Below are 13,093 nucleotides of genomic sequence, written 5' to 3' on the forward strand. Positions count from 1 at the left end.
ACAAAATGTCTTCAATTCAGTTTTCTTATAAAATGCAAATGGAACAAAAAACTGTGTCATCATAAGATACCTTAAAAGATGAATGAATAAAACAATTCTTGGTCTAAATTCAGTCCAATAATGTAGATACAGATTGTATCTTTAATGCTTCTTGATAAGGTATTAATTAGGGAAGTTCATGTGATTTTCTTTTGGGAATTCTTCAACCTAAGCAAGCATGTGGCTACAGTGGGGAGAAACCAATCTCTCTTAACAGCCAACGTCCAAAGAAAACCTTTTAAACATATTTAAAAAGCCTGAATCCAAGAGCACATTTTCAGTCTGAAAGCAGGATTTCATGTCTTTTGTTTTTAAAACCTTAAATACTCATGCCTACATTTTCAGTCTGAAAGCAGGATTTCATGTCTTTTGTTTTTAAAACTTTAAATACTCGTGCCTACGTTTTCAGTTTGAAAGCAGGATTTCACGTCTTCTCAAAACTTGTAATGCTTGTACTCAAAACTTCTGCTCTCTTTCAAATATTCACTCTACTCTCTCAAACCTTTCTTCTCGCGCTCAAAACTTGTCTCTGCTCGGATCAAATCTCTGCTTGCAAACCTCTCTGCTCGCTTGTGAAACATTTTTTGCTCACTTGGAACAAAGAAGTTCCGTCGCCTGGCAACCTCTCAGCCAATAGAATGCAAGTGTTCTACTATGTGCGTTTGTTTCCTTCTAGTGGGCGTGCCTGTGTGGCTACTATCGATTGTATCAACCTGCGCTGCCCACTATCTATATCTTCCTATCAATAGATAGAAAGATTCAGATCGAAAATGTGTGCTCTCGAATTATGGCAGAAAAATTCCCCCACAATCTGTTCATGAGTAGAAAAAACTTTAAATGAAAATGAACTAATTGGATTTAGAAATTTTGCACAATGCTGTCCCTCTAGTTTACATAAAATATGAAACATTTTGAGTAATTGTCATTCGGCGGATGAAAACTTAATTTTGTGTACTTGTAGTCAACATATTCCCTTCATTATTCAAGGCTTCCCGAAGCATTTTGAAAGGTTTTGATAAATTAAAATTCACTAAGTTCAAAACAAACGAGGGAAATATTTTTTGGGGTTCACTGTTGCACCCTCTTGGTTTAAACTGAAAAGCTGAGACTCGTTTCTCTCGGCTCTGCTTGAGCCCACTCAGCATGTCTAGGTAATCTTGGATCCTGTGGATTCTCTGCTCTTCCCACAGAAGTGCGACTGAAAACAATGAGCTTCCTACTGTTAAATATGTTGTGTGAAAATTCTGATTGCTTAGAACAACTCAGTGAAAGTCAGTAAAACCTTTTGTATAGTGCTAAACAGTTCTATAAAAACCCTGATATTATCTGAGTAATTAGTCGCCGCTTTACTGTTTTAGGTTAAATGAGTTTGCTTTAATTAGACAGATGAATAGACTGCTTTATTTTCGCAACCACAAATATTTCCAATCAGCCAAATTGCTCTTTCTTGTAGATGAAATGAAATAATTATATGCTACTTTGCATAGAAACAGGTGGGGGAAGGGTAGGCTCATATACAGCTCTGGAAAAAAAATAAAGAGACCACTTAAAATGATCTGTTTCTCTGATTTTATTTTTTATAGGTTTATGTTTGAGTAAAATGAACATTGTTTTTTATTCTATGAGCTACTGACATTTCTCTGAAATTAGTTTTTATTTGCAGAAAATTAAAAGATGCACAGATTTCAGACCTCAAATAATTGAAGGAAAACAAGTTCATATTCATTTAGAAACAGCAATACTAATGTTTTAACTCGGGTAGAGTTCAGAAATATTAATATTTAGAGGAATAACCAGGAGGTTTTCACTGCAGTGGGCTCTTCATTTTCTCCAGAGCTACAGTTGAAAAAAAAAATCTAAAATAAAATATTTAAATATAAAATGAATGATTGAAATGAAGCCTGAAACCATGAGATGGGAATTAGTTTGGTAATCTCTTTCTTTTAAATTTAAAAACAAAGAGAAAACAATGCTTACTTCTTATATGAGCTGATATTATTTGGAATAAGTTGCTTGGTACTGCTTGAAGAAAAAGAAATCACACTTCCTTCTGGATACACGTGGTCTGATTCAATTTACGAAGCAATCCCTCGAAATAACCCAAAATTGTTATTGGATATTTTAACGAGACCACTGGTATTCTAGGAATAAATCGGCTAAATCAGCAAACGTTGTTGTGAAACACAGATGTGGAAAGTGCAGCACTGTCATTGGGTACAGAAACAAAAACAAACCCTGCAATATTTTCACAAAAAAAGAAAAGAAAAGTTGCAGGCTGTTCTGGGTTACAGTAACCACATTTGTCCTTTCATGCACAACATCGCCCTCTGGCACAGACAGTTCTTTAAGTATCTTATTTTGTACAGCGCTTCGCCGGGGAGTTGGACCTGCATTGTTATTAGCCTGGGTAGCAGATTTGCTTTGTGCTCCACAGTGCAACACTGTTGGCTGGCCTTGTTTGGCAGGACAACATGATGTTGGCTGGAATACAAACTCTCTGATAGCGAGGCTAATAAATCACCTCCCCCAGTTCCCACTGTTAGGCCCCATTTCTACCCTCCTGTTGCTCACACTGGTGTAATCCACTGCCGTTCATCCCAGTAACACATTCTTCTCACTTGTATTTGTTTGTTATTAGAAAGCCGACCATGAAAAATGGGTAGGTTCATCAGTTTGTTCATCCATCATGTTGCCAGTGTGCATGACCGACCGCTAATCCAAGGGGCCGAACTTCAGGCACTTTCACTCAATGTGATGCTTATTTCTCGACTGTCATAGCTGCATTTGTTAAAGGGAAATCATCTAATCAATGGGGATGTGACAAAATTTGCATCGGAGTGTTGAATTAACTTTCTGGAAAAACATTTAGCTCCCATTGGCTATCCTGGAAACTTTTAAAAGCCAGTGAAATTCAAAATATGACAATCTTGAAATAGATGCGTTTGTTTTGTTTACATGAGTGAATGTGTGGCCTGACCCCTTCAGTGTGCAAATGTCCCAGCTTTTCAAATCGAAGGTTTGTTTCTTATTCATAATAGTTTTTTTTTTCATTTTAGCTGCACTTTTAAGAGAAGATTGTGGAGATTTAGTCAAACGAAAACTGTAAACGTAATTAAACGTACAAATTGGCAGAGACGTCGGTTTGCTGTTTGGGAGTGTTGCTCTGTTTTCTCTGAGTTTGATCTTTCAACTGAAAATCTGAAACATTAACAAGAGGAAATGTTCTGAAAACAATTCTGAATTCAGGGATTGAAAACATTATTTATGTAGTCTAGTTTCTGATTGATCTAATTTTCAGAAAACATCTTAACAGAAAACAGTATAAACTAAATGCAGCATGAACGCTATGAAAAAAAGATTTGTAAATTATGTAGGAAAGAAATGCATTTGGTGTAGTTGAGGAAGCAATTCAGGAATATTTGATTTAGTAATCCTGGAAATCAGGAAGAAATTGAGTAAGGATCAGAGAGATTAAGAAAATAAAACCAACAGAATATTAGGACCGCACTAAAAAAAATAATAAAAAAGAATAAAGTTAATATTTTCAGAATAAAGTAAAATAATTTTTCATTTTTTTTAAATTTACTAATATGTTTTTATTCTTAGCTGGAGGAACTGAGCAAGAAATTGAATAAAGGAGGAAAGACGGGAATTAATATCCTGAATTTGCCCTTTCTGGGGCAACAAAGGTTGAGAAAAGAATTGAATAAATAAATGAATAAATAAACTGAACAAACTGCCGAAACAATAAACGGATGAGGTAAAGAATTGAAGAATGATTAATGTTGTTGAAAAAGGAATTGAGCAAAGAAGAAATGGGAATGAAATGAGAAAATTAAAGACAGATTATGTAAGGAAAACAGTTGAGGAAATAATTGAGGAATTGAAGAGAAAGGTTGAGTAAGTTACTGTCAAAGGATGAAAATGAGCAAGGAATAGGAGAAAAAGGGATTAAGGAAGAAAATGAGTACAGGAGCCAAGAGTTTGAAGGATTAGGATTAAGAATGAGAAAGTAATAGAAGATGATGCAGAAATAAAAAAAGGACTTATGGACCTAATTAAAAAACTAAGGAACTAAATAAATATCTGCCTATGAGGGTTGAGTAAATTGTACTCGATTAGCATAAATCCGCATTTAAATGAGCTCTAGTTTTAGTTTTGACAAATTAATTTGAGTTTCCAGAGATGACCTTTATGACTTAATTAATGTTTGTTGACTGCAAAATGCCCTTTTCACAGCAGTCAATGCAACTTTTAGCTTCAATATTTCAGTCCAGTGTTTCTGTGGATTAATTAATTTTAACACATTTTATTGATTTAATGAATGATGGAGCTAAATAGAGTACACTTTGTGTGCAACAATGATCCAACTAACTTACATGCACACTAACAAGCCAGGATCTTCATGTTCAGGACCGTGTTTTGCACTAAGACGCCTGTCAAAGGTCATAGCTGTGTATCAAAGGTCACAGCAGTTCCTGGGAGCCATTTGCCAACATGGCAGCAGGCCTGGACTACAGGATTACATCCTCCTCTTCCTCTCAGCTGTGGCTTGAAAATCTCCCTGTCTTCTTTTCATTAATCTTTTTTTGTCCGTCCCAAATAAACCGCGAAGAATTTAAAAAAATCAAATAGAAGGAATTACCAGAGGGATGAACCACTTTAGGGCTAACCTTTTTTTTTGTCTTTAAAAATTATGTGTTTGAGGAAAAACAAACAAAACAGAAAAACAAAACTTAGATTACGTTTCAAACTTGAGGCCCGGGGGCCAAATCTGGCCCGCTGTAGCTTTTTATGTGGCCCTCTAGGCTCCAAATTACATCAATAATTTCCTCCAGTTTTTCACAAATCCTCAAAATTCACCCAAAATCAACAGATCCCCACATTTTTCTGGTCTTACTGCAAATGTTTCTCAAAATTGGTCAAAAACATTGAGTTTAATTGAATGATGCGTCAGCCTTATTTGGTGTCAAGTAATAAAAAGTCACATGTAACATCATACATTAGCTCAAATATCAGTAATTCCTTACAAATATTCATAAATTATCATCACATTGCAACAAAACACAAAAACAATCAAACTCCTGGAGGACCAGCTATTTATTAATATTTTAACAGTTTAATGGCTTTTAACAACAGATTCTGGCACAACCAGATGAATGAAAGAAGTCAATGAAAATGAGTTTGACACCCCTGCTCTAGGTAAACTAATTGGAGTTTCTATGGATCCAAAGTTTGCTCTAACTAGTAGGTTTTATTTCTTTTTCTGGGTTGCTAAACAGAATAAGAATAAGTACCCCAGGAGATTCTCTGTATTAACTCATAAGACCTAACCTTCAAATAAATTACATTTAATTACTTTGAAAGAAATTAGATGCCGTTTATATGAGAAGCTTGGAGAAAAGAATCAAATAACAAAAGAAGCAAAGTGTTGGAAACTTCTCAGGAGCTCCACTGGTTTCATTTTGTTCCTTTCCCCCTGCTGCTAGATGTTAATTAAAAAGGTAGGTGCTCCTGTTTGTGTTGTGGTGACAGAGATCCCACTTCGTTCCTTCTTGCATAACCTTCCTCCACGTTTCCTCAGGTGTTTGGCGAGTGGATGTCGTATTTATTCTTGTTCGTCACAAGAATGAGCCGTCTGAAGGCCTGTACACAGCAAGAACAGAGAAATTTGCTCTTTCTCCCAGAGATACAAGAACTAAATCACAGGTGTCAAACACGAGGCCCGTGGGCCAAATCCAGCCCGCCACAGCTTTTTATGTGGCCCTCTAGATTCGAGACTACACACCAAGTGTGTTTAAATATTATGTTATCAATCAAATTAATGCAGTTTTTATCTGTTTACTGCCAAATTATATCAATCAGTCCCTCCAGTTTCTTGAGAATTATCATGTAAATTCACGCAAAAATCAACAAAATGCACCAAAAACTGGGAGTTTATTGCAGATTTTTCTCAAAAATTGTCAAAAGCTTTCTTTCTTGTACTAAAGAGCTGCCTCAGCTTTAAGTGATGTCAGATTATAGTCCATGATCTATACAGTGAGTAATAAAGTCACATTTATCGTCATAAATAAGCTCAAATATCGCAAATATTTCCAAACACTTTGATTTTTATAGCAAAAAGAATCAGAAAATTCTGGAGGGACTGAAGAGATGTTCAATAATATTATTTAATTTTAATAATTCATTGACATTTTAACAGTTTGAACAGGTTTTATTAGTACGTTCTGCCAGAGTCGGCCCTTTAAGAGCAATCAAGATCTTGATTTGGCCCAAAATGAAAATGAGTTTGACACCCCTGATGTATAATAAACATTAGAAATTATTCTGATCTCCTCCTGATCTAAATGATACTTTGTTTTTGCAGCTTTGGTTTTCTTTTCTTGATGCATATTCTGGGTAGAGCTTTTTTTCTTCTGTGGTTTCTGAACCGGTACGGCGGTACCGCTGGTGGGAGAAACCTGTGAAAACTTCCCAGGAGTTCTGCACTTGAATTCTTGTGAAGTATGAAATGTTTAGGCCGGAAAGTGTTTGTTCTTCGGGTAAAAGAACAAATTTCTCTGTTGTTGAGCAAGTGTTGGCATTAAGTGTGATCATGTGTTTGTTTTCATCTTTAATTGTGAGCATAGTTGTGTGTATTCTTGTTAGTTCCTTTATCTGTTGCTTGCACTTTGAACTAAGTACCAAAAATATAACCCCTCGAGTTTCACAGACTTTACTCAAAAGACGTAAAGTAATGGCAACTCGGATTTAATATCTCACACAAAGGTGAAGTGGAAGATATTAACTTGCAGTGTAAATGTTACAGTGGGGAGGATAAGCTGAGAGATTCTGCAGATTTTGTATGTTTGCTCACTTGATTTTGATGAAGACAGAATCAAAAATCAAGGAAATACACATTGCATGAGTTGAAGATGAATTTTCACGTCACTGGAGGAAGTAGGTATTGAAATCTTCATTGGCTGCGGAGCTAAAATATTTTCTGCAGGCGTTCAGAAGGTTTTCATACACCTTAGGAAGGATTTGGTGGAAAATCGTTACTTATCACATCACAGATTATGTGTAGGATTGAGGTGGAGACAAGTGAAATACCTTGAAGTGTTTCTTCTTTCGCCAATTATTTCTTTCTGGCTGAGAAAGAAAGGTTAGACAGATTCATTTGAAAAATCTGAATGTTTCCTCCTCAGTGATTTGCTGTAAGGATGGTGTTTTTGGGTCATACTAAGCATTCCTCAAAGAGAAAAATATGCTTTATGAAGCTACAGAAAGAGGGCAATCAATGGTTATTTTATTTTTCTTGCATTTTTAGATGAATTATTTCAGGGTTGTGCAATAATGCCATCTTATTCTTGATGTCCTGTTTGGTCTTGCCAATGGTAGTGAAAAGGTAGAAATGGAAGAAATTAATTGTGTGAGCAAATGTTTGTTTGCCAGTGGTAGAGAGTCAAATATTAATTTAACTCAACAAAATGTAAATTACAAATTTAACTACATGTAATGTGTTCTTTCTGAATTTTTGCTTCATACTCTGTCTCTCAACATTAAAATATCGTGGAAATTTGAGACTATTGTTTGTGAGCAAAATGCAAAAACAGTAGGGAATCAAGTAAGGCTGCACAATATATCGTAAAGTTATTATTGCAATATCACTGTATATAGACTTATTTTATTGTCGTTGCACAAAGATACAGTGAAATTGGCAATAAAATGTTATTGCCAGAGCACGCGCACACACACAAAAGTGCAGAAATTATTTGCTCCGGTGTAAAGGAAAAAATCATTTCTTTACACCCCCTCTGAAGTCGTTTATAGCTGCATATTTCAATAATTCAACACCAATTATAGCTTAATATACACTAAAACGCACAGTGGAAGCCATCTTGGGTCTAATAATGCATTCATGTTCTTCTTTATATTGCTTTCTGGGGTTCAGCCAATCAGTAGCAATGAAATTAAATGCCCCTTCTGGATTGGCTGCTTTCCAGACGATAGCCAATAGAATGTCAGGTAGCATTCTGCGTCAATATTTCGGCTTCTATCTAGATATCATCCACAAACAAATCCAAAAATGGGTGGATTTTCCACAAATAATTTGGAACTTTGTTCCAGTTATTTAGTAACAATCTTTCTTTAATGTAACATAAATGCTGGTAAAGTGGTTAAAAAAACTTCAGCTTAGTTGATTTAATGCCAAAACAGCTGAGGAAGTTTTTAAATAAATCCTTGTTTCTCATTATTTAGGATCTGTGTTCGTAACTTTAACACTTTTCAGTTATTTTTTTTTAACTTTATCACTCGTTATGTCGTTGTCGGAACCTTCACCAACTATAATATTGTGCAGCTCTACAACCAGCTTCCTGTTCCCCCTCTTCTAAATCAACAGGAAGTAGATTTTGAGACGCGCGGTGATGCTATGAATCTGTTTGTTGGCAGGCGGGTCAGGGAGGCGGACACCGGACCCTGCTCTACGGTCACGCCATCCTCTTACGTCACTCCTTCAGTGACATGGTGAGTATTAACACTAAAATGACGAAGATGGAGATAAATTGTACTTTGATAATTGTCAGCAATTCTGTTAACTGCTATTTTGTTAAATATTGACTTTCTTTGAAACTCGGTCCGCTCCGCCATGACGGACGTCAAAACAAATTATGCGCTCCAAAAAACACATCTAGTAGCCTAATATCGCTTTTATTAAGTTGATTTCACAGTAAAAAAAATGTCACAGGATGCTGCGCGGTCGCCTGCAGAGAAAAACGAAGGTGAAAACCAAACTCGTCATTTTATTGCATAACTTTTAATGAGGAAAGATGCGGCTGCGATGGAGAGCAGCTGTTAATCATAATGACGTCAGCCCTCGGTGTAACCGCGGATTTGCAGCGAACACTTTTTACAAGAAGATTAACGGTTATATACTTTATAAGTATGTATGATTCGAAAGATGAAATATTGCATTATGGAGAAGGTACGTGTCTAACCATTGGTAACCATGGAGACGATGCCGCACCGTTATGGAGCCTAGCATATGGGGGAAAACTGCTTAGCATCTCGTCTTCTGTGCGTTTTTAATGCTGCTCCGGTGTGAAGGGAAGCGATGTTTATGAAATAGTGATATAAATCATGTGGTGTGAATTCAGGCAAAGTCGGTGATTTTATCAAAACGTCAGGAGGGAGGAGGTATGGGTCGGTTTCTAAGCTAGTTATGTTCAACTTTTGTAAATATCACCGTCTGTGAGCCCCAACCAGGTGTGTTACGTTCAAAGACAAACTAGCTTGACTCAAACAAGTAGAAACCATGAATAAACTGGCAAAAACAACTTCGGAAAACAATTTCAGTCGCTCTGTTCAATACTTCCGATCCTCACTTCCGACGTCCATCATGGCGGCTAGAATGATTAAGTGACGTAGTTGCAGAGTCAATACAAACAATTCAGATAAATCTATTGCATATAAAGTTATAAAGTTCTTGAGACATTTCGTATTTCTTTGTTTTATATTCAAGATTACTTTCTTGTAATCTGTTAAGAAATGGTCTCAAGAAATATTTCCTTTGACAATCTGAAAGTCTATAACTTTTAGATTTTGTTGCTTTTTACTCAGTTTTTGTCCATGATCATTTTCAAAGGAAATACTTTTTATGACTAGTTAAATGCGTCCTGCAAACTGGTATAAAGTAGATCCAGGTGTTTGCTGGATTTTTTTTTGTATGATACTTTGACGCAAAAACTATACAAGAACATGTCTGTTTTTCCCATAGTGCTGTTCTTATTCAGAAACTTGGTTACTGAGTTGATTTAATTGACTAATAAATTAATACACTTATTATTCAGCACTAAAACTTCACATTCCTTCTTCTAAAACATTAATATTTTTCCAGTTTGCGTCAGAGCTCCATTTCCTTTGACCCAACACTAATTCATTTTTCACTCACCAGTACTTGACCTGTTTGAAGACATCAAGGTCTCTGACAGACAAGCTGTCATTTGATGTCGGACTGCAAGAAGATTCAGTAGGTACAGTATGACTAATGAACACTCAACCAGTATGAACCAGTTTGAATTAACCTTGAGATTAAGTAAGTACCGGATATGAATGAAATATAACTATGTGCTCTGAAACATCTGCACATCTTACCCTCTCTGATGTTTTTAAATAATGGGAGATGTTAAAAGATTCCACCTGATCAATGTATTTCTGTGTTTCTGCCTTTAGGAGAAGCCTGCTGGTGGACGATTCATCCGGCGTCCAAGCAGAGATCGGAAGGAGAGAAAGTCCGCATAGGAGATGATCTGATTCTCGTCAGCGTGTCCACTGAGAGATATCTGGCAAGTCACATTTTAAAACTCACCTGAGGAAAAACTGTGAAGCTTTAAATACACTCTGCTGAATGTTTCCAGTACCTTGTTGAGTCTATGACATGAAGGATTAAGGCAGAAGGAGGCCCAACCTGGTACTAGCAAGGTGTACCTGATAAAGCAGCCACTTTATTTACATATATATACATGCATACCCTGGTTCTCTGATTAGCTATGCAAGCTCTGATCAGTCTAGCTCCAGCTAACATCAGAGTGACAAGACAATTTAAGTTGAAAGCAGCATACCTTTGCTCTGCTACCTGAGCTGGAAACCAGATTACCTGTAAAACACCTCTATGCATATTAAAAACAATTTGTGATGTACTTACTCATCTGACAGATGGGTTTAAAGTTAATGCTGTCTCCTAAGCTCAGCTCCACAACTGACCCCAATTAACGTGCTCTGTGAAAGTGGAGAGAGGGATTTCAGGAGGGAGAGCTGGAGGCAGAGAGTGAAATTGCCTAAAGGGAGCCACTGTGACGTGCTAAGCATATGAAACTTTTTTAGAAATACTTTATGCTGGGTGCTCTAACCGCCTCCAGTGATGAAGGTACTGAATTATAGCAAAACTGGCAAAAATACAGACTTTTATCTCTTCTGCACAGACATAATCAGTCAGTTCAGGAACTTCAAAACTGATTTCCAAAAATTCAATTATTTGAAGAGGTTTTTGGAATCCAAATTATTCTGATTTGCTTTGTCAAGGTAAATTACTCGGTCAATGTTTTTTTGTGTGTAATTTTTGAGACATCCAGAGAAATTTAGTTGTCTTCTCCTTAAGCACTTAGGACTTGCATATCTTGGTTGACTGGGAATCTACACCAGCATATAACCTAAATATTTTTTACTGGTGTGCACACTTGATCCAGTCATTGAATATGTTTTTTTACTACTGTTTTTAAAATATATTTTAATATCTGAAGGTTTATGAAAAGAGAGATTGAAAAGTTGTTGGCAGAACCTATTCTGCTTTTACATGCGTACCCTGCTGTGTTCATTACAAATAAACCATTTTTACTCTTTATAGCTTTAACATGAGAAATATTAACAAAATACACACAAAAAAGAAACAAAAAACAAAAGTAGCTAAATTGCCATCATGAAGGTTTCAATCAGATGTCAAATATTTATACACTGCAAGACACAAAATTTTACCAAATGTTTTTAGTCAAGTTTCCAGAGCAAATATCTTACTACACTTGAAATAAGACAAAACTAACTTAAAAGTAACTTTTCTGCTCATTTTAAGTCAATTGATGAAAAAAAATACCAGTTTCAGTGGCATATTGTTTCACTTATAATAAAACATTTTCCCATGTTACAAGTGAAATAATCTGCCACTGGAGCTAGTACTTTTTCATAAATTTTAAGGAATTGTTTCCTTACATAAAACAAGCTCCAGTGTGTTGCAGAAAAGTTATTTCTAAGAGTACAAGGATATTTATACTGAAACTAGATTTAGTCTTTTTGCAGTTTAACTTACAATAATTCTATGTTTTTATTCCCTTTTGAATCTTATGTTTTTACTTAGTTTAAGATTTTCCGCAAAACTATTCCACGGCTTAACCCCAGCAACAGAGATGCACATACTTTTCTGGTGACGTCCTCTAGGAAAATATTCTGTGAACTAAGTGAAATTTTCTGTTAAATCTGCTATAGAGCATTTCAGATCAGACTGACAGTAACATTTGGTGGAAGTGTGATGGTGCTGCTTTACTGCTTCAGGGCCTGAATGACTTGAATGTTGCTATGAATAATGCATAAATAAAGCTAAATGTAATAGATTGTTTTGTCTGCAGCAGTCGTCTTCCATTCTATCTGAAGTCCCGCTCAACCTGCTTTTCTGTTTCAGCATCTCTCGAACTGTAACGGCAACATTCAGGTAGACGCCTCCTTCATGCAGACCCTCTGGAACGTCCAGCCTACGTGTTCGTCAGGCAACATGGCTGTAGGTGGGTCCTTCATCCTCCATCAATGACAGCAACAATCTTAGGCTGTGTTCACACTGCAGCCTGAAGTGACCCGATTCCGTTTATTTTATTTATTATTATTTTTATGTAATGCGACCCTGATCTGATCTTTTCATGACAGTCTGAACAACACAGGTCGGATTCTTTTCAAATGCGGCTCAGGCCACTTTAATATCCGATACGCATCCGATTCAAATGTGACCTAATGTCCAGGTCGCATTAATCCGATCTGCATGTCACTGATGCTCGACAAATGTCACTATTCTGCATCCTGATAGCCACAAGGGGGAAGAAAAACAACCAAGGCGGACTGTAATGAGGATTAAGTTGTTAATGTGCTAACTCCTGTTGGACAACAACTCCAAAATCGTAAGCTATGCTCCACCGTTAGCATCCTTGTTTACTTCCGCAAACATGGAGCAATTCTTTTTTCTGGCGGTTGGCAAAACACTGAGCATGTAACATTACTGTGCCCTCTACTGCGCACGAGGGACACTTTTAGGTCGTTTGCAGTTCACACTGGAGATCACATACAAATCGGACATATTTTGGAAGTGTGAACGATCACGGCAAAAAAAATCTGATTTCACAAAAAATAGGAATTGGATCACTTCAGGCTGCAGTGTGAACGTAGCCACAGACAAATGTTTACATCATTTTCTTTCAGAATTTGAAAGATTTAAGTGGGAGGTATTCAGAAAATGTCCCAATTTACTTCCATTTGGGTT

At 36.4% G+C, this 13,093-nt stretch overlaps 1 protein-coding gene across 10 annotated transcripts in view; it reads left to right on the forward strand.

Moving 5' to 3' along the window:
- Positions 1-13,093, forward strand: part of ryr3 (ryanodine receptor 3) — a 125,124-nt gene that overhangs the window by 23,258 nt on the left and 88,773 nt on the right. For 4 of the 10 annotated variants that reach the window (XM_081602359.1, XM_081602355.1, XM_081602358.1 and 1 more), the window contains exons 4-8: positions 2,678-2,698; positions 8,473-8,547; positions 9,974-10,052; positions 10,252-10,364; positions 12,248-12,347. In XM_081602359.1, coding sequence (XP_081458485.1) covers positions 2,678-2,698; positions 8,473-8,547; positions 9,974-10,052; positions 10,252-10,364; positions 12,248-12,347 — 388 coding nt within the window. Of the gene's footprint in view, positions 1-2,677; positions 2,699-5,528; positions 5,544-8,472; positions 8,548-9,973; positions 10,053-10,251; positions 10,365-12,247; positions 12,348-13,093 lie in introns of all 10 variants that reach the window. The other 6 variants (XM_081602363.1, XM_081602357.1, XM_081602362.1 and 3 more) reach the window with 2 other exon arrangements.

This window comes from Poecilia reticulata, chromosome 21 (assembly GCF_904066995.2).
Source record: "Poecilia reticulata chromosome 21, P_reticulata-male-v2, whole genome shotgun sequence".
NCBI classification, from domain to species: domain Eukaryota; kingdom Metazoa; phylum Chordata; class Actinopteri; order Cyprinodontiformes; family Poeciliidae; genus Poecilia; species Poecilia reticulata.